We start from the raw sequence: 21,941 nt of genomic DNA, 5'->3' as shown, positions 1-21,941 counted from the left end.
AATTCGGTAAACTGGGATCTTGATCCGTAAAATACAGGACATCACCAGTTGTCATCAAAAAACCTTTTCAGAAGTAGGCACAATTACCAATCGCAATTAAAATTCCACAAATTGAGGATACAGATTCAAGTAAGTATCGTTAAACAACCAGGACAGATGCATAAAAAATAAAATCGTAACAACAAAAATTACTTTTGAATGTCCCGTAATAGTTGACGCAAGTGGTCCGTCAAATTGTTTCACACATTTTACTGGTCCCTGTTTTTAGAAAGGTTGAGGAAACACTGCTCTAGGAGACAAGAGTTACTAACGTTTCATGTTTCACTAACCTTTTGTGCCAATAAGATAAAGTCCATGGACCCCTCTATGCCGATAAAATCAAGGCCAAGGACCAATTTACAAAATATTATTTAGTATATAGCTATGTTACCCCCAGGTGTCCGATACCGAAGGGTTCGAGCCCCAACCTCTCGTTGGGTGTAAAAAAGAGCAAAATGTCGAAAACGCATTTTTCGTTCGGAATCGGCGATAAATTATAGGTCCCGGTCTAATTAGCCCTAGTGTGCGAAAAATGACGGTGGTTCGACAAAAATGACCATTGATCAATTACATAGCTGTGTTATTTCATTTTTCGTTTCCTCATCGAAGTTCGTGGACCCCACTCCACCGAAACCCCTCCAAGTACTGAAGTCCTCCCGGAAAATCTCTTCACCCGGAGTTCGCGGACTCCTGGTCTAGGAGGTAATGGTCTTCCCAACTAAGATTAACACTAGTAATCCATTATTACCAGAAATAGAAACGAAATTCTGACGATGAAAACTCAAAATATAACATGGAGACCATACGTTTAGCTGTTTTGAATTTACGTTGTTTTTTGGCTTTATTATTGTTTCTGTTTACTTTGCTAACATTGAAATTTAACAGCTTTTGAAATGGCAGCTGGAATAACCGCGTAGAAAACAGTGACGTAAAATATGTTTTCCACCCTTTTAAGTGATTCAAATAATAGCCGAAAAAAAATGTTGAAAAGGAAATTGGGGTGGTTCAGCAAGACAGAGCTTCTGTTCGATGGGTCTGGAGTTTAATCCCGGAAATATCCGTTGAAACTTTGAAGAATTATATGGCGGCTATTATGGCAGTGGTCGAATATTTTCTTCGGGGGGAGGGGGGGGGGAGATTTCCAAAAATATACCGCCATCTATCGGTGATATGCAGTCAAGTACATGCAGAGCCGAAACTAGGAATTTATAAATTACCCGGAACTAGGGTAATAAAACCCTCAACGATATTCAAGTAGAAGACGTGGAGGTCCTAAATCTTCCAAGAAATGTATGAGCAAGCAAAGCACCAGGACCAGATGATATCTATCCCAGGGTCCTCAGGGAATGTGCTAATGAATTGTTGGGTCCAGTCGCACAGATATACAGGAGTAGTGTTGCTGAGGGTATCGTCCCAAGGGATTGGAAACTTGCTAATGTTGTTCCGATATTTAAGACGAGTAGTAGAGAAGCTGTGTCCAATTATCGTCCAGTGAGTTTGACGAGCTCCCTCTCGAAAATTTTGGAAATTATCATCAAAAGGCAGTTTGTGAAGTGGATAGACGAGAATAATGTATTGTCGGATAATCAGCATGGGTTCAGGAAGGGGAAGTCATGTGTGACTAACCTCCTTTGCTTCTATGATCACGTGACTAAGGCTTTGGGAAAGAGCAAAAATGTAGATGTTGTTTACCTTGATTTCCAGAAGGCATTCGATCGGGTCCAACATGGCAAACTCTTGAAGCGTTTACACGAGATTGGAATTGGGGGCAACTTGCTGAATTGGATAGAATCGTGATTAAGAGATAGGTCGCAACGAGTTATGGTGAACGGGGAATTCTCTGGTTGGACAGACGTCACAAGTGGAGTTCCTCAAGGAAGTGTCCTTGGCCCCCATACTTTTTTCACTTTTTATCGATAAACTCGATCAAGGTATCGATGGGATTACTAGCAAATTCGCAGATGATGTGAAGTTAATGGGGGTAGTCGGAAATCAAAGCGATAGTGAGTCGCTCCAGACCAGTCTAAACAGGATTGCAGCATGGGCAAATGAATGGAGCATGACGTTTAGCGTTGATAAGTGCATGGTCGCTCATTTTGGTTCGAACAACCCACGGTTCTCTTACGAGTTGAATGGTGTCACTATCCCGGGTGCAACTAGGGTCACCGATTTGGGAATTCTCATTGACGAGCGGTTTGAGTTATGAAGAGAGACTTCATTTTTTGAATATGTTTACATTGGATGAACGCAGGTGTCGAGGAGATATGATCGAAGTGTTCGAAATTTTCAATGGGTTGGATAGGATGGACCATGAACTTTTAGTACACCGCCTATCGACTGCTTTTACAAGGGGGCACCAGTATCGAGTGGTAAGGGACAATGCGAGGTTATGGTATCGCAGGGAATTTTTCTCTGATAGGGTTGTTAACAAATGGAATAGCTTACCGCCGGAGGTAGTAAATTGTAACACAATTGGCACGTTTAAAAAGAAATACGATGAACATGTTGGGGTAAATCGAGAAGCTCTATCCATACTTAGAATCAGACATCTATCCATAGCTATCCATACTTAGAATCATATTATACAATGCCCATAAGTATTCTTTATGGGCATTGTATAATACTTTATCATGTGTATATCTTGTTTATAATTTTTGTTAATTGTATTTTTAATTGGGTTGCTGTATTTTTAAAATATATGACAACCATATTTTTATGGGCATCTTTTTCTCAGCCACCTCGTTAGGCATTTTGCCTGTTGTGGCGTTGTATTTGTATTTATTTGAATAATTTTGTCGCCTCCACAACAATGTAAAATTCTATAATTTAACACAGTAGTGTTCTTTGTCCCCCAGCCCCCTCCAAAAAAACTTACCGCCCCCTAAATTTTTCCGCCTGGGGCAATCACCCTCTCTGCCCCTTTCCTAGTTCCGGTCCTGTGTACATTTACAATTAGTAAAGCATTGCAGCCGCTGTGGTGGTCGAGTGGTTATAGTGACGGACTCTCATCGCGAGAACCCTTGTTCAAACGCCACCGTTGCCACAGCGGTGGTCAGCTGAAGTTGGTTGTCTGTGGTTCCCAACTTCGAGGTGTGAATGCAAACCGATCTCCCCGTTAAAAAGTCTTGCCACAGAGAGCAACGGCCTACGAAAGTAAAATCTTCAATCATTACACTTCACTCATAGTTCGAAAAATAGATGGCAGCACTATAACAAGCATTACACAGGAACAAGCTTCCCATTAGGTGCACAACACTGACACGTACATTCCAACATGTACCAATTCGTTAGAAGTTCCGCCGCGGAATATGGACGAGGTGCATCTGTGGTTTAGTAGTAGTAAAAAGTATTGCACTGTATTCGGTAATTTTTGTTTATGCAATTATTTTTCTGCATTAACTGTATATCTATACAGTACAATAATAACAATACTCTGTCAACGCACCATTAACGTAAATAATTTGCGCAAAGTCAGCCTCATCGATATCTGAACATCAACGTTGGAAATCATTATTTAGGTCCAGCAGTTGCCATCGGCAATGGTTTTTTGCAAATTGCGAAAATTCATACTCTTACTATTCTAATTTAAAAGATTTATTATATTTTAATGATAAAATTTTTTCTAAGCATATAAAAATATTATTTTTTATTTTCAAATATGTTATAATTTTAAAAAATACAAAAGATACAACAGATTTAAAAGATAGCTGATAGATGGCAGCATCAACATCCGGGGAGGGGGGGACCAAAGCGAGTATAATAGCTTGTGTTAACTATCCCCTTTCTCCCTCCTCCGGTGTTTCTCAGTAATAAGTAGGGTGACCATGCGTCCCGTGTTTCCCGGGACAGTCCCGATTTTCTTGGTTTTTCTGGCTGTCCCGACCTTTTTGCATAAGTGTCCCGGTTTTTCCCGTTTTTTACATGCCGCCTACTTAGATTTTTATTCTTTATTGAAGTCAAAGATTGAAATTATGTTATGATAATTACAACTATAAGTAAAAACATTAATCTCCCCCATTTGTCTTGTTGAACGTTTTATTTCGTGGAATTCATTTTAATCCACCGCAATTTGCAGTAACGCTTCGTTTCTCGCCATTGCGATTTTTCCGCAATTTCAGCAATATTTGGCAACTTTGTACACTTTTAGCGTTATACTTGGCGATAATTGGCGATGTCCCGTATTTTCCCGTATTTGGAATTCCAATTTCCCGTATTTCTCTCAAGGAAATATGGTCAGCCTAGTAATAAGGATATCTCGTTTCGCTGCACGACGGAAAGCGCCCAAAGAGGAAAGAAGAACACGTATCTTTCCATGTAAAGCTCCGCCGAACCTTGACCATATGATATGTACATTACGGGACATTTTTTTTATCAGTACCCCCTGTAGTACCCTCTCAGTAATAAGTAGGGTGACCATGCGTCCCGTATTTCCCGGGACAGTCCCGATTTTCTTGGTTTTTCTGGCTGTCCCGACCTTTTTGCATAAGTGTCCCGGTTTTTCCCGTTTTTTACATGCCGCCTACTTAGATTTTTATTCTTTATTGAAGTTCTGCACCCCTTCAACCAAGTCTATGTCCCTCTGTAGGTATGGTCTCCAAAACCTCACAGCATACTCCAGTCCAGGACGAACTAAGCCTCGAAAAAGCGGAAGAATGACTTTAGGAGAACGCGAAGAGACCTTTTGAAAATGAAACCAAGCATTCTATTCGCTCTTTTGACCACCGCTGAACAATGTTCAGAAAACCTAAGCCGCTCGTGAATGTGAATTCCCAAATCAGTGACCCTAGTTGCATCCGGGAGTTACAAATATTAAGGGAGTTACAACGTTTTGAAATTTTGTGACGTGTCAGTTTTGTCACGATCAGTTACGCTCTAAACACCTGCCAACATTTTTTCCCCATGCATCGGGTTGCCGTTAATTGAAAAGGAATTAAATATTCAATCCCGTTTTAGAGGCAGCCAAGTTCAGTTATTTTTTTTCACGATTGGTGCTTTTTGCTTTTGTGTAGAGTGATGTTAACCTTGTTATCGCGGCTACGTTCGCTCCACTATATTGACAAATTTGTCAACAGATTTGGAAAGTGCTAGCCAAGCGAGATTTACTTAAAAAATTGTTTTCTCCCAAAATCAACGCTTTTTTGTCAAAGCGTGGGGTTTTCTCCACTCTTCACTGTTAAGTCAAATTTTTTGAAAGAAAGGCTAAGGAAAGAATCTGGATTGCACACGGCTTTAGTTATCTTGATTACTTTCAGGGTTATAGTAACCCTGCCTAACCTATCGACTGCGTTTTCAAGGGGACACCAGTATCGATTGGTGAGGGGCAATGCGAGGTTATGGTGTCGCAGGGATTTTTTCCCCAATAGGGTTGTTAATAAATGGAATAGCTGACCCCCGGAGGTAGTAAATTGTAACACAACTGACATGTTTAAAAAGAAATACGATAAACATGCTGGGGTAACTCGAGAAGCTATCCATACTTAGAATAAGACAACCATAAGTATTCTTTATGGGCATTGTATAATATTTTATCATGTGTATAAATTGATTATAATTTTTATTAATTGCATCTTTAATTGGGTTGCTGTTTTTTTTAATTATATGACATCCATATTTTTATGGGCATCTTTTTCTCAGCCACCTCGTTGGGCATTTTGCCTGTTGTGGCGTTGTATTTGTATTTGTATATAGTATTGGTATCGCCAAGTTACACGTTTGGTGCACGTTCGGTGGATTTGCCAGGATTCGACATCATCAAATTTTAATGCGCTATAACTCCATAATTATTGGTCAAAACTGAAAACACTTTTCCATATTAGTTTTTCACAAGGAACACGCGACTGTAATTACTGGGCGGCCGATAGTATCCACCCTGTATACGTGTAGATGCAAATGAATTTTATTTTAAGATAAAACGTATAGAAGGTCATCTAAATAAATTGTTTCATCGTAATATAAGAAGAGCACTTTCAAATTAAAGTATTGTATTGTCCCAAAACGTTTTAGCTTACTTTTCTGTAATAGCTGCTGTCACAGTTGTTTGCTTGACACAATTTCTGGTATACTCTCGCATTTAGTGAATATGATTCAGAACCTAGAGCTGAAAAGAAATGGACGTGTTATTATATGCCTTTATTCTTCAAGTCGTGATCATTTCTACTGTAATTACTACAATGAAATACGACTTTTTGATAATATATAATAAAATATGAATTTTTCAATCTTAACGATTGATATTTCTACCCGTTATTACTTATTTCTTCCTAGTTTTTAAAGTAACCCTGGTGTGCAGCATTGAAATAAACAATACACGTTATCATATGTTGTTTATTTCGATGCTGTAAACCGTTTTTAAACGAATAACCAATTTAACAATCAGAACCATAAGAGAGATAGTGGATTTTTTTTTCTTTTTAAAAGGTGGTAGCAGAGTTCCGCTGCTTTCTCTCTGATGTACAAAATAAAGATCATACTATTGTTATACGCTGGAACCACTGCTGCCACCTACAAGAAATAAAAAATATATGCGTAGTATATATTTCTAGAGTTATTGAAATAAATATTTTTTCAGAATGAATGAAGATTCATATTTGTTTAAAAAAATTTTTACAATACATCTAATAAAATTCTTAAGTAATACATTGCCTTCTGTTCACTCGGAACCCTCGGCCCCGTTGAGCCCACCCGTTAAGAAGGTTAAACACCCTGTTATAAGCGGAACTCGAATGTATGCACATACCACCATTGGATGATCAATGCCATTGATCATGAGCTATTAGCTGAGTTAGATTTAACTGTGTATCGTACAGTCCCGTTTAGTAAAGTCTTACTTTAATTGAAGTCTATATTTTCATATGATCAAAATCACTATAATATCCAATTGTAATCTGAAAACATCAAAAAATTTCTTTTACCCTGTTCAATTGCATTAATTCATATACAGTGTGCACACAGCTAACTCCTCTCTCCGCAAATTACTGGCGAATCATTGATCCTAGAGGCAGACTTCCAATTAGAAAAAAGTATCCAAATAACGTTTAGATTTCAGATACGTCATTCATATTGCGCGGGATTGTATAGTTACTAAAATAAAAAATATATAATTTCTCTATATACGGGCACCCTATCTTCAAAAAAACATCTAGAAAGTTGTTGCCCAGTCTCTCCTAAGGCCTTTGTCTGAATGTTAATTGTTATTTAATAAAATTTCCGAACACATCCATCCTTCGGGAACACTTCGATATCTTTCTGAGAGATGTTGAGTGGGATATCTCCGGTCCTTCAATGTTCAATGTCTCTCCTAAGGCAAACAAAAAAAAAAGGGTGCGCGTTTCCAAGTGCAATATTTGCTGAGATATTTTAATTCTAAAAATCAGAGAAAAGTAGGGGAAAAATAGCATAAACGAGGGAAATAATTTCCCGTTAGTTTCTCTGCTGTTCTTCTCCAAATTTTTTCCCGATTTTTGAATTCAAATAATTCGGCGAATGCGGCACTTAGAAACGTAGATATTATTTATTTATTTTTTTTTTCTTTTTGACCTCACGAGAGACAGGACAACTACCTTCTAATTGTGTTTTTGAGAATATTGTGTCCCTACAGTAATTTTTAAAAATCTTAATAACTACACAACCCCTTGCAAAATGAATGACGTATTTGTTATGAGTTCTAGACGTTATTTCTGTATTTTTTTCTAATGGGAAGTATGTATGCCTCTAGGATCAACGGTTCGCCTGTAATTTGCGACGAGAGGGGTTAGCCATGCACCCTGCATATCAATATGTTCTGCCGTCCCACCTATGCAGGCATACGACAAGGTGGGTTCGACGCAGCGATCGTAATTTCACAGCGATAAAAGTAAACACTCCTGACAATATACTGAGCACACAGACAGACAGAATTTAATTCTTCTCGTCGCTGCCCAGCCCGACGGGACTGCCTGGCGACTTACAGACTGCCCTTGCTGGCTATGAAGGGGGTTATAGACAAGTTTGTGCGTGCTTGTGTAGATGTGAAGTGCTTGTAAGTTAAATAGAAAGAAAAAACACAAACACATACGGTCCGATAAATGTACCATCAGAATACTACAATACACAAAGATCAGCCATACTTCATCAAAACGCCTCTCTATGCAATAGAGTTGATCAATAAATTCGATAGCAAGGTAAAAGTACAAAAATACAGTATTATAATAGATAGACAAAGATTTTACATCTCAGTAATTCAGACTAACGTACTGACCATGGCACGTGCAGCACGTTTTGAGGCCTGAGAAATTTTAGTCTTTGACGTGGGTTGTAGCAGCACCCCCTGGAGATAGAAGGCCATCGCACGCTGCTTGTGACGTCAGTAAGTAGTCCATTTTCCCTCAGAATTGGCGATTTCTATGCCCCCCACATCCTTTCACTATGCGGTATTTGTTAGTCAGTCAGGAAGATTCTACTCCAAGATAAGAAGAAACGAAATAGGATGGATGCTGTGTTTCAAAATGTGGCAAACTTGCTAGGTAGTCTGAATGACGTTTATGGCGGAGACCTTCCATCTCTAGTAGGTGCTGGTCGTAGTCGACCAGCTCTCTCAGATGCTCGTACTCGGAGTTCCTCATCCTTTCAAAGTGATCCTCTGAGATTTGTTGGATGTAGCTGATGATGGTTGGAATATACAGGTCTTTTCTAATGTCAGCGCCCCCCCCCCCCCCGATGTACTTTGGGGCACGCACAAGGGTTCTCAGCATTTTATTCTCTGGAGTTTGCAGACGCTGCATGTTGGTCTTTGAAACATGAGCCCATATTGGGGCGGCCATGATAGGTCATAATGATAAGATTTAAACAATATGACTTTCTTTTTAAGAGTTAGTCTTGCACTTGGAAATGCAATGCGTGACATCATTCCCATGGTTTAGGTGCCCTTAGTTATTATGTGATTTGTTTGAGGAACGAAGGATATATAATGATTGGTTTAGTGATTGGTCTTATGGCTTCTCTGCCCAGTTAGATTGGTGCTCTAGTGAATTTGGTTCTTCTTGTTAGCCAGATGAACTGACACTTGAACCTCACTTGACCCGATGAATGAACACTCCTGACAATATACTGAGCTTAAAAGAAGTTAACAACAAAGACATACAAATTTCAAAATAAATTGGCAAATAAAAACACAAAAACATTAAGACTTGAAATCAAAAAGCTAAATATGTAAGATTAAAAGCATAGTGCAAATTATATCCACCCTGTATATAAGATCATCTTCAAGTTTTTTTTCATTAATGGCAGTATACACATTCCCTGGCAGTATTGCTTGTTTTTATTTTCGAAATTTAGCATAAGTGGGGAAAGCATAAGTCGTTCGGTTTCTTCAGCTGCTTTAAGCAATTGGCTCTACGTCCTACATTTAGTGGGGGAACAAGAACTCATCTGTTAGCATAAATTCTTGCATCAACACAGTCCGTTTTTTCTCGTGCATAATGATCCTCAAACAGCAGCGCAATGCTTCGTAAATGCTGTTGGGCAATCGGATGGACGCCAGTCTTTTTCGATAGTTAAATATTCGTCTCTTTCTTCTTCTTGTTTTACTCTCGAAATTTTTATCCAATTATGAGGAAGCCAACTTCTCGGATGATGACAGCCTTGTTTTCCTCATAAAATAGTCGCTGCGACCGCGAAAATAAAATAACATAGTTGCGAAAGTAGAAATATCTGAAGCGTGGGATACACCGTGTGTGGGAGCACATAGTAACGACCCTACAGACAGACAGGGCCGCAACTAGGAGGGAGCAGGCGGGTCTCGTGCCCTGGGTGCTGTCCCCGACGGGGGCGCAAATTTCATTCTGAAACCTCTCCTTCAACATTACAAGGGAACGTCAAAATGCGCGCTTGCCCCCGAGTGACCAAGCATCTAGTTGCGGCCCTGCAGACAGAAACGATTTCCGTTCTTTTATAAATTTGTCGATGTTCGAGAATGAATGGAGGTTTTATATAAGGAAGGTCGCATCCATTATTAACTCCCATGGATAAAGCAATTAAAAAAGGGGAATATGCGAACAAACGACTTTCAGTTTATCCGTAGGGTTAACCAGATTGTTTTAATTAAGACAGTGGTTCTTAAAGTGTGGATCACGACCCCTGGGTTAAAAAAAAAACGCGTGGATAGTGTGAAATTTCATGGTAAAACAGTTCTGACATTCAAATATTGAAAAACAATTTTTTTAGTTCATTTTGATTATGGAAATTAAAGCACATTTATAAACAAAAAATCAGGAATGTCCCGGAAAAATGGGACATATGCTTACCCTGTTTCAGGGTGGTCGCAGATGAAATTCTTGTCTTCTTGAAATTCTTTGGGAACCACTGTTCTAAGATTTTTTGTATGAACTCTACCCGTGAAAAAGTCCGAGGATGATGTCACTCTCCGCTATCCATACGAAGGTTTTCAACAGCTGGCTAATGCGAATATATATTTTGGAAAGAGAGAAAATTTAACTACCCCTGCGGGGAAACGAACCCACGTCCTTTCACTTCCCCGGTGAAAGTCCTGAACCACTAGATTACCCCCCCCCCCTTCTTCTATTTCCAGGTCAGTCACTCCAGAAGCTATCTCGGAGGAAAAAGAGACAGAGGTAATCGCAGATACTACTCAGCCGATGGAAATCACAGATTCCGCTTCAACAGACATTAGTCTGTCGGCAAAGGTCACTCTTTCTTCCTTAGATGCAGAAATAATCCCAACTTCATCGGGAAATGAGAGCTCAACGCCCATTGGTCCAACTCCGATCACCAACTAATCAGAGGTCTCGAAAGAAAATCTCTCGCTTAATGTCGTCAGCAACGGGAAATAGATTCTCACGGATATTCAGCTCGCCCGTCTATACCACAGCCCTTACTCAGCCAAGCTCAGTGGCAATCTAATTGAAAGCTAATTTCAATCAGCTGACGATCTCAAAATCGCCCAAAAATTGTTTGAGTCAGAGGACCTGATCGCCAAAAAGAAAGAAAAAAAGACTGACTTTTTCGATGTGCTTCTCCGAGGCCTCGAAAGCAGTACCTCAAACACAGATATTCAGCTCGCCCACGGACATCTGGGCTTTACCATCAAGAAAGTTGAGGTATTCAGGAAAACTAAAACCAAAGCTTGGAGAGTAACTCTCCCAAGAAATGACTTGAATTTCAGAATTCTCCAGCTTAAGAGTATTCACCATCTGGAAATTCCCAGCAATAATGACCGTGTCCCTCCAGACTTCCAAGTCTATCTCCGCCTATGACCTGCGTTAATGCTTACAGGTGCGTAAAGTGTACGGACTCACGCGAACCCGGACGATGCAGCAAAGTACGGTGAAGAGATACACCGACCTGCGTTCTCTGCCTTGGTCCCCACCCGGCCGATTATCGAAAATGCCCAGAATTTCTGAAAATTCAAAAAAAAAAACAAGACTTCTTCAATTCGGCCACTGGTCAAGGAAACCACCATCTGTTCCCAAACCCTTCAGCCGAAAAAGACAGTTTCAGCCATCTCTTTTCTACCAAGGCAAGTACTTGTAAAGTACGAAAAAATTTCTTGTCGCAGAAAAAATGTTCTCCCACGGCAAGACCGACGGCAACACCCCCCTCACCGTCAGCGGCACAGCATTCGGTCAAGGTTCCGTCACCAGCCGAGCCATCTATCGTTGTTCCCACTTGGACGCCGAGCCGTCCCAAGACCTTTGAAAAAAATTGCGCAAAAGTCAGCAAATGATCTCCGAGCTATCGTCTCTATCATGGCACAAGACAGGCTAATGGACGGCGTTTCACTTGGACTTTACCGTGAATTAACCATCATTGCTGACAAGCTGTGTGGAACTTCAGCTGAGAAACCTAGGCCTTGGCCTATTTCTATTTTTCAGGTTCTCTTCTATCTCATCTTCTCTTTATTTTCCTACTTCACCCTTTCAAAAATCAAGAAATTCTCCTAAAAAAAACTTTATAATCTCAAAAAAACTTTTATTTCATTAAAACTAACATTTTACTTTATTGTCTAACTTATTGAGTAGCCAACTGTTGCCACTTTTAATAATTTGTTGTAGCTTTAATAATTGTATTTGGTCGCTAATTTTTGGTTTTTACGTGTTTCTGGATGAGATGAATGTTTTTAAATTTTTTCATAATTTTTTTGAGGATGGCACCTTTGGACTCTTTCCTTGTGAGCTAGGTCTCACTATCCATGTATGATCCCATACAGCGCATACGATCTCCCGTTGCCTTTTTAGCGTACTACTTTACCGAACACCAACTCCGGCCATATATCGGTGGTTACTCCAGGCTCGGTAGGTAAAGAACTCGCTTCTGACGTTCTATGCCCCTATTCGAACCCGTGGACCTTGATGGTAACCTTCATAATGGAATACGAGAATCTTACCACTATATATATATATATATATATACTACTACTTGACTGAATGTGCAATTCGTACACATTCCTCTACAAAATTTCTAACGAATCGGCACTTGCCGGAATGTGTGTTCTGAGTTGTATGCTTGATCTTAACGTATTTATGTTGTCAAGTTGCGCTTGTTTCGTGTTCATGCTGCCATCTGGCTTCCATCTTCTGAAGTAAAGATGGAAAAATGCTCGAATTTTCATGTTTTGTTAGCATCGTGTTGTAGGCCTGCCATCTCTCTGCGGAGAGACTTTTTGAAATGGGAGACCGACTCACACACACATTCGTGCCTCGAAGCTGGAAAACCGCAGACAACCAGCTTCAGCCGACCACCGCTGTGCCGCGTCAACGGGGTTCGAACCTGGATCCTCACGACGAGAGTCCAGCACGATGTCCACACGACCGCACAGCGGCATCTCACCACTGCTCGTCTTCCACTATGAAGGTTTTTAGCGTAGCTGAAACTGGTCCAGTGCGCTCACCAGGTAAGTGAGAGGACGTGGGTTCGATTCAGCGCATAGGCAGTTGAATTTCTTTCCTGAATTCATCTTCAGATCAGCCAGCTGTTGAAACCTACGTTAAGTCTCGACAGATCTCGCCTGTGGTGATAGAGTGACGCAACGAACGAGAGAGAACAAAACTTCCTACTCTACAGTCCACAGAAGCGATCGTAGTTATGGCAAGTAAAACCCTGCCATACACGCACACTAGCAAAGAGCTAATGACGATTTTCTAGAAGATTGTGCAGTCAAAGACTTGGAGGAAAACAAAATGTAATATTCAAAACAGACCTGAGAACGAATCAGACGGCTTTATGAGAAACTGGAGTAAATCTATGCTTTAAGGTATCTGACTACCTTTCTTGTCACTTTTCTTTAAAATGGTTCCGGAGTGAACACTTTAATTACATTTATTAATAGAAAGTGTCTCGAAAAGGTGAAAACAGTGACAAATTTTGGTCTACCTATTATATTTACTATGAAAAGTCATTTTTATGTCAAATTTTAGGCAAAATTCATGTGATATTCAAAACACGATTGCAAAAAATTTTATTAATGAAATGCTTTGTGATTTTCACAGTGCATTTAGCTAGTAATGTTGCAGGTTATGAACCAAAATTTAGAGGATTGCATGACATGTTCATAAGTTACACCAAAATATGTTTAAGTACGTGTGAATTTTTTGAAATTTCATCCTACATTTTGTCTGTAAAACACTGTAATTCACAAAATATATGTGACAGACCTTAGATTTTGGTTCATAACCTCAACAATATACAGCAAAATATCACATTAAAATTTCGTAAGGATGCAATGCATCAATTTTTACAAATCATGTCACAAAGTCAAGTAAAATGTCAAAAATAGCATTCTTCGTAAAACACGTTTAGTCTTTACTCGCGTATTACTTGTATGTAAAAACGTAGCACTAAAGTGAACGTAACTTTGATTCTAAGCGTCATGTAAACAAAACAAGGCCTGTTTTGGAATCACCACAAATAAGGGGTTTTATAAAAAATAAAAAAAATGAAAATCTATATTTTCTTCCAAAATGACGTTTTCAACGTAGTCGGGTACCTTTACTCAGAGGACAGCGAACGAAATTCGTTAAAATTGGTGAAAGATACGGTTACTAGGGGCTGTAAACGAGTTAGGCTGCGATCATAGTGGAGCGAAGAGTTACCAGTTCCAAGAATAGCGACTAGGAAGAAAAAAAATGAATAGTGGTGGAGGAAGAGATGCCCGTACATACTAAAAGAGGAAGAGGATAGAGAGAATGGCCTGACGGATTCAGAAATGCAAGGGTGAGATGATGATGATCCCTCTACAGAAAAGGTAAAGGAAAAAAAATGGAGAAACAGAGATCAATCAGTAGATCGAGGTGAAAACCAACAGGATTGTTCATGTCGCCCACCTCTCTCATTGAGTGCCCTCTTCCTCTTCTTTGTCTCACTGCTCGAGTATGTGCGGTGTAGAACAAAACAATACAATTGTTTTCGTCGCTAGTCTCTACTGTGCACTCCCGTACCTCTTAGTCGCCTCTCTATGTGTATCGGCCTCAGTCTAGTGCAGTTTTCCCCCCAACCGTTTCGATATCACGGAACCCTTGTAGTCAAGGTCGATGCACAGCGCTGCCCCTCCCCCCCCCCCCTCCTCACCCTGTTGTGCAGGTCAATGCTCCACAGTCCCCTGTAGCGTCAAAAGCTCAATTTTGACGCCACCCACGCATAAAATTCAAAATTTATCTCTGATTGTGAACTGTCGTTAGAACGGAGTTTTACTGTAATTATCACCTTGAAGGCAGTGATAAAATAGCATGGCATCAATGTAATTAAGTGAAAATCGAGTTTAAAATAAAGAAAACTGTTCAGTTCACATAAAATGAAGCAAAAGATTGAGATTTTCAATGACTCAATCTTATTTCAACGCAAATTTGTAATACAGAGTTTTTGAAATTAACACTTTATGAGGCACAACAGAAATTTCTGAACCTCCTTCGAAATGTCGTACCTTTTTCAATGAAGTAGAGAGAGGCTTCCTTCCGATTTTCCGGAAGACTGTTTCACTGAGAAATCCAATTTTACGAAATATCTTTGCTTGTCGATGCTAAAATGGGAGTGGGGTGTCCCACTTTAAGGAGGCGAGATATCTCGTCAATGCCGCTTAAAGGGTTAAAAATAAAATTAAATATTTTTTTTTTTCACATTATTTATGAATGCATCTCAGATACTTTGCCTCATTTTATATGAGCTAAACAATTTTCTTTATTTTAAATAAAGTAAATCTATATTCAATTACATTGATATGCCATGCCATTTAATCATGTGGATTATGTTCCCCGCAAAGTGGTAATAATGCACTTTTCTCTTAATGGGTTAGAAAATTTGCGGGAAAAAAGTACTAAAGATATGTAAAACACTGTAGTAGCATATACAATCAAAACTATGAATACTAAATTTGGAATAAATAAATTTTTAAATGATATTTAAAATGGTATTTTTACTAGAGCATGATTTTTGAGGATTTTTAACCATGTTGAACGGTATGTGAACTCCCTTTATAACGATATCATATTTTTATTTTTGATGTACAGAAAATGTAATGGATACCTGATATTCCTAAGTTACATCAATACAGCTGCTGAGAAAAAAATTGCGCAACATCATTTATTTGGCATTTTCGAGGATTCTACAAACATCAAGTTTAGCATGCCATTAAAAAATTGGGTGGTTTCATACTTTTATGATACCTATATGTACAACAGCCAGGAAATTGTTTTGCGGGAAGTCGATTCGAAATACTGATGGCCAAATGGTAATGGATAGAAAAAGTGTACTGCGCAAGATTTTTATGAAAGTCATTAACATCTTCTGCCCACTTTTCGCAGTGGATCTATCATCTATCTTCGAAGCAGGTTGACTTGAATTTTTTTCCTTTGAACTTTTCGTTAACTAAAAAGTCTAATAGTGTCGGAATATTACGGCAGGTGGCAGCACTACACACAAACAAACTTCACGTTAGGTTCACAACACGTATACATATATTCCGGCATGTACCAATTCGTTAGAAATCCCGGAGAGAATGTGTGTGTAAGAGGTGCATGTACAGTTAAGTAGTAGTAATAGTAGTGTCGGAATGTTAATCTGTAATAACAACAAGAACAGCTGAACATTCTATCAATTTTATTGCATCCGTAAGGCCGGGATTACACTATAAAAGTTTTATAAAATCCCTTTTATGAAACTTTAAAAATCCAACCAATAAAGCTCATAGGTTACATTCGAGCAAATGCAACCGATAATCTTATTGGCTGAGTTTTTCAAATTTTATAAGAGAATTTTTAGAAAACTTTTATAGTGTAATCCCGGCCTAGTTCAGATAATTGGACTTGGTTCTAAAGTATGATTTTCATAGAAATTTCTCACAATGCGATTACTTGGGGCAAAGATCAGGGAAATTAACTTGTCGTGAAAGTATGAGAATGTGATATTTTGACAGGTTATCTGACACCGGGAGGGACCTGCGAGTTCTTAAACGTCTGCATGATTCATTGCGACCAGATGTTCTGAAAGGCCAAGACGTGGATGCGATGCTCCATCACGACATTGCGACGGCTCACAGGTCCCTCCTGGTGTCAGATCACCTGTCAAAACATCACATTCCAATACTTCTACAACCAGCTTATTCCCCCCCCCCCTGATCTTGCCCCACGTGAGAACCTGAGAATCGTTAGCCCTAAAGCAATCACTTGGGGCAAAGATCAGGGAAATTAACTGGTTGTGAAAGTATGAGAATGTGATATTTTGACAGGTTATCTGACACCAGGAGGGACCTGCGAGTTCTTAAACGTCTGCATGATTCATTGCGACCAGATGTTCTGGAAGGCCAAGACGTGGATGCGATGCTCCATCACGACACTGCGACAGCTCACAGGTCCCTCCTGGTGTCAGATCACCTGTCAAAACATCACATTCCAATACTTCTACAACCAGCTTATTCCCCCCTGATCTTGCCCCACGTGACATTTCCCCCCTTTTTTCCGCGGATAGAGAATTTGCTTAAGGGGAAACGATTCTCTCATGTTCCGAAGAGGAGCAGCGACGAAGGCACTGACTGGGGCATGCGGCAAAGAAGGCTTGCACAATCTGCATTTACATCTTTGTATGAGTAATGACAAAAAATGCATAATTATTACACAGGGTAGTTACTTCGAAGGAAACACCAAATACACGGGTTCTATCTGTATATTCGCTCTTCCGTAATAAAATAAGTCTCGGAATTTTCTGAACGTAGTAGTAGATGTTATTCTATTAGTTTTTGTATTAGAAAATTTCAGGAAAATCATATTTTGGAGCGAATTGCCTGAATTCCCGATGAAAAGACATTATTCAGAAATTGATGATGAAATTTCACGCATTTTCTTATTGTCATTGTATAGAAAACTTCCCCTGCATTTACAAATGAATAACTCACAGTCTGTGTGAATTTCATTTTCATTTTTGAAGTTTCGTAATATATATCTTGTTTTGAAATTTTCGAATATTATGAGATGACAGAAAGATGTTCACCGATTTTGTTGGAATCCTGCACAGGGCTTACACGCATAATAGATCATTTTCCCACGCTGTTGAAATTCAGTCCAACACAAATCAGTTTTTCGACTTACCCTACTGTTTGTATACTGAATTATGCGAAGAGTCATGCAATCTATGACCTTTTTTTTCTTGATTTACTGTAGAATGTCTCAGAGAAGAAAAAACCTCATCTTTTGCTGTTCATTGAAAATGAAAATTCTGTGATCAGATGGCAAAATGTAATAAGTCACCTTTTAAAAATTTCACCAGGGTGAATTTCAAAACAATATTTTGCAAAAATGTTATACTGTGGCTTTTTTTTTTTGCCTTGATTGCAATTTTACTCCGTTGGTTCCTTACAAATTGAAAGAGATGGACGAAATTTTATCACTTTCCAAAATTTTGACGAACTAGACTCCAGAATGCGAACAACTCAATTTTTTGGGAAAAGTGACTTGTGTGTGACATTTTGCCACCTGACCACAGAATTTAAATACCGCAATCGTGTAAGAAATATTTTGTTTTACCTTTTTAACGAAGTTTTCTGATACATTTGACGTTTTCCGCGGTTTCCAAAATTTCACTGATCCACATAAAACTGCCACAGTTCAAATCACTAAACCCTCTGTAAAATGTCACACCTTTTTTCAAGAAGAATATTTTTTTCCGATTTTATGCTGTGGTGATAGTGCTTTCCCCCAACTGCAAGAACAATCGACCAAGGAAGAGAAATACTATATCTTTTCCTTATTATTTATACTGTACGCATGTTCCTATACTACCCCGAAGGGAAGGGAAAAAACAGAATCACTCTCCTGTTATCAAACTTTGAACAAAAGCTAACTACGCTCACTGGCAGTTCATCTGCCAGGGTGGGTGAGTGTGGGAAACGTGTTCGCGAAATAAGCCTGCTTTACACAGAGATCGGGCTCGTCATTGCCAAAATAAGAGGGTTTTAAAGACGCGAGATATGTCGTAATTGCCGAAATACAAAGAATCAGGTTTGGCGAGATAAGCTGTCACCGAGAGGGTTGAATAAGCAATATGACCGGACCTCACAATTTATTATTCCAGACCAAACTCGGAGATTGAATTGCTGGAAACTGTATCTTGGACTGAGATTTGGTTTCTTCAATGCTGGTTTTTTACTTGGTTACAGCAAATTCTCTGGTAAATAAGGTGTCCATAAATAATCCAGGCCTGAAGCACCTGGAGTGCTCGATGCTCGTGTTAGATTTCGTTTTCGCGAGCACTTGATGAACGTCCCAATTCAACACCCTATACAAATTGCATTCAAGGATTAGGATCATCCTGATTTCTGACATACGCATGCTAAACTTGCCGTAAAGGCGCTTCTTTCGATGATGGTTGCCGGCAGCGCTCGCGACAAGAAAAAGGTTGAAGAGCTCTGACTAAGAAGGAAGAAAAGGGATTTATCTATCCGAAACATGTTTCATGATTCTACAGTATACGCATTTCTACAGTAAAATCGTCAATTTTAACACTGATTTCTATGGGGATCACCCTTTGTCTGACCCTCAAATTGATGCTGATGATGATTCTGACGTCTATTCAAAAAAGCCTCATTACTGGCAGCATTAAAGAAGTGACAAACCATTGTAAAGGCATATACAGTCGAATCTCGTTATAACGAACTCCAAGAGACCGGAGAAATCACTTCGTTATAACGAAATTTTGTTATAAAGGAATGCCAGATGTCTGTATTTTTCCTGTGTAAACTTATTTGAAGGATTAGAAAAGTGTTCGTTAAAACGAGAATTTCGCTATAACGGTATTCGTTGAAACGGGATTCGACTGTACATGTCTGAAACGCATTGCTTGGGAACCACGGTAACCAAAGTAAATGTTCCGAAAGGGATTGTTGAGACCCAAAAACCATTGTTGCCCTACGGTTTTTTTGCCCATTTGGGGCATTTGCCCTGCTCTGGCGAATTTTCAAAGTAGCCTATCGTTCAAGTCGGGTCCTATTTGGTATATATGCAAAATTTATTGACAACCGATCAAACATTGTAGATTTGTAGAGAACATTACACAAACGAAAATATATTTTGTATACACTCATGTCCATAAATTAAGGATAATTCAGAATCACACGGAAATCGAAATCTGAAGTAAAAATTTCACCTGTAGAATTATCACACACATCTGCAAGAATGATATGCAAATTTCAGGAAGCCACCAGATGATGCCGATAGTACGTCACAATGATGAGAGTGTAAGAGGGGGGGGGGTATATAAGGAATGGTGGCAAAGAAGTAAAATTGTTCACAAGAGTTCTGTAAGGCGCTCAGTGCCATAAGCGAATAGTTATGACGCATGTGGATGATTTTTTACGTGGTAGAATTATCGGCCGCCTGGAATGTGGGCGTACTCAGATGGAAGTATCCGAGGAACTTGGAATTGTCCAAAGTGTCATCTCTAGGCTTTGGCAACGATTCCAAGATAACGGAAATGTCAGTAGACGTTACAGTACAGGTCGCCCCGAGTTACAACGCCGAATGAAGACCGATAATTGGCAGTAACTGCCGAAAGAAGCAGACGGAGCACAGCATCCAACCTGTCTCGTCAGCTATCTGCAGCCACGGGTACCACAGTTTCAAGGCAAACCGTGTACAGACGTTTGGGAGATATTGGTCTATATGCTCGCAGGCCTTTCAGATGTGTTCCGCTCACGGCAATTCACTGTCGGCAGCGATTAGCCTGGAGTAGAGAACACGCATTGTGGACATCGTCACAGTGGGCTTGTGTGATGTTTTTCGACGAATCCAGGTTTAGCTTGCAGTCTGATTCACGTCGGACTTTCATATGGAGAACGCCAGGTACCCGTTACCACCAAGACAACATCATTGAACGACACCGTTACGGTGGTGCAACATTACTCGTTTGGGGTGGAATTATACTGGGTTCCAGAACAGATCTGCATGTTCAAACCGGAACCATGAAAGCCCAAATTTATCGGGACATCATTCTGGAACAACATGTACGTTTGTTTAGGGGTGCCATGGGCGCAGAATTTGTGTTTATGGATGACAACGCCCGTCCTCACCGAGCAAACATCGTAAACGAATGCCTTGAATATGAGGATATAACCCGTATGGAATGGCCAGCATTCTCACCTGACTTGAATCCGATAGAGCATGTGTGGGACATGCTTGGCCGACGAGTTGCAGCCCGTCAACCACCTCCTACATGTGTACCGGAGAGCATTGCTTGCTGAGTGGAGTGATCTTCCCCAAGATCAGATCGATAATTTGATACTCAGCATGCCTAGGCGTTTTACGGACTGTATTTCATCGCATGGGAGACATACAATGTATTAACCATCATACCAACCATGTAATAGTAAGTTTTTGTAAAGGAGATATTTTTTACAATTGCTCCAGGGAGCAAAAATCGTTGTTTTTATGAATGGTATCATACATACACCATCGTTTTTGTTCTTTATCTTTTGTTTAATAAATGGGCTTTATGAATAAGTAACGTTTGTTTTGTTTCTGAACCTTTATTTGCCGGAGCTGGCATTATCCTTAATTTATGGACATGAGTGTATATATAGATTCACCAGTTAGGAATATGACCAAGAGGTAAACTGAAAAATTTGAATATTTTCCGTGGAGATTATACCCGTGGTCACAATAATTTTTATTTTGTTTTAACAGCTCTTCAGTGTATTTTCGAACACATTACGTTCATATTATCACTGAAGTTTAGGATTGGCAATATTTTACCCTCACTTACCTCATATAAAAATTTCATTTTCCGAAGTGTGTACTTACCCTTTGCGTATGTTACTACTTGAAAAATCTGCAGCACCGTCAATATGGCAGTAAATCTTATTTCCATTCCACGCTTGTGAAACTCTTCATAAAAAATAATAGCAATAATAATAATAAAATGGAGTGTAAAACTTGAAAAAATGAAATAAAATTTCAAGGACACTTCTTCTATGTCGGGCTCCTAAACGCGTACATAGACTTAAGCAGCACCGCCATAATGGTTTACAGGTTCTGTACAAGTGAGGAGGTTTCCCCGACAACTTCTATACATGAGGGCATTTTCTCCCATGTTTTCTTTCCCTATCATGTTGATGTAGCTGTCGTGACATTGCTGTGTTTATTCTGGAACTATTGGTCACTGCCTTCGTTGAACTTGCGTTCCACTAACGATGTTATTTCGCCGATCGTAAAAAAATAAAAATGGGAAAAAGTAAAAGAAACGCACATATTTATATGTGTACTCTCGAAACCTTGGTACCAGGCCGTAACATGGCACCGCCAATCAAACTATTACCACGCTCTTTCTTCCGTCATCACTTTGAGGGAAGCTTTTGGCCAAACATATGCAATTTGTGACAGATCGAGAAAAATCTACTGGAATCTTTCTGTACGCAAAATTTCATCGCGCCA

The 21,941-nt window shown here is 39.5% G+C and overlaps 1 protein-coding gene across 1 annotated transcript in view; it reads right to left on the bottom strand.

Moving 5' to 3' along the window:
* Positions 1 to 21,552, bottom strand: part of LOC149063737 (uncharacterized) — a gene marked incomplete at its 3' end in the record, with an annotated part of 59,217 nt that extends 37,665 nt beyond the window's left edge. Inside the window, exons 1-2 of the mRNA XM_089255667.1 lie at positions 21,312 to 21,552; positions 6,048 to 6,136 (exon numbers count right to left, since the gene is read on the bottom strand). Coding sequence (XP_089111793.1) covers positions 6,048 to 6,136; positions 21,312 to 21,378 — 156 coding nt within the window. The remainder of the gene's footprint in view (positions 1 to 6,047; positions 6,137 to 21,311) is intronic.
* Between the last annotated feature and the right edge of the window lie 389 nt (positions 21,553 to 21,941).

This window comes from Pholcus phalangioides, unplaced genomic scaffold (assembly GCF_987345545.1).
Source record: "Pholcus phalangioides strain wild (caught in Gottingen) unplaced genomic scaffold, Ppha-v1.0 ptg000047l_1, whole genome shotgun sequence".
Classification (NCBI taxonomy): Eukaryota; Metazoa; Arthropoda; class Arachnida; order Araneae; family Pholcidae; genus Pholcus; species Pholcus phalangioides.
The sequence above is the reverse complement of the archived record's forward strand: the minus strand, read 5'-3'. Positions and strand labels throughout refer to the sequence as shown.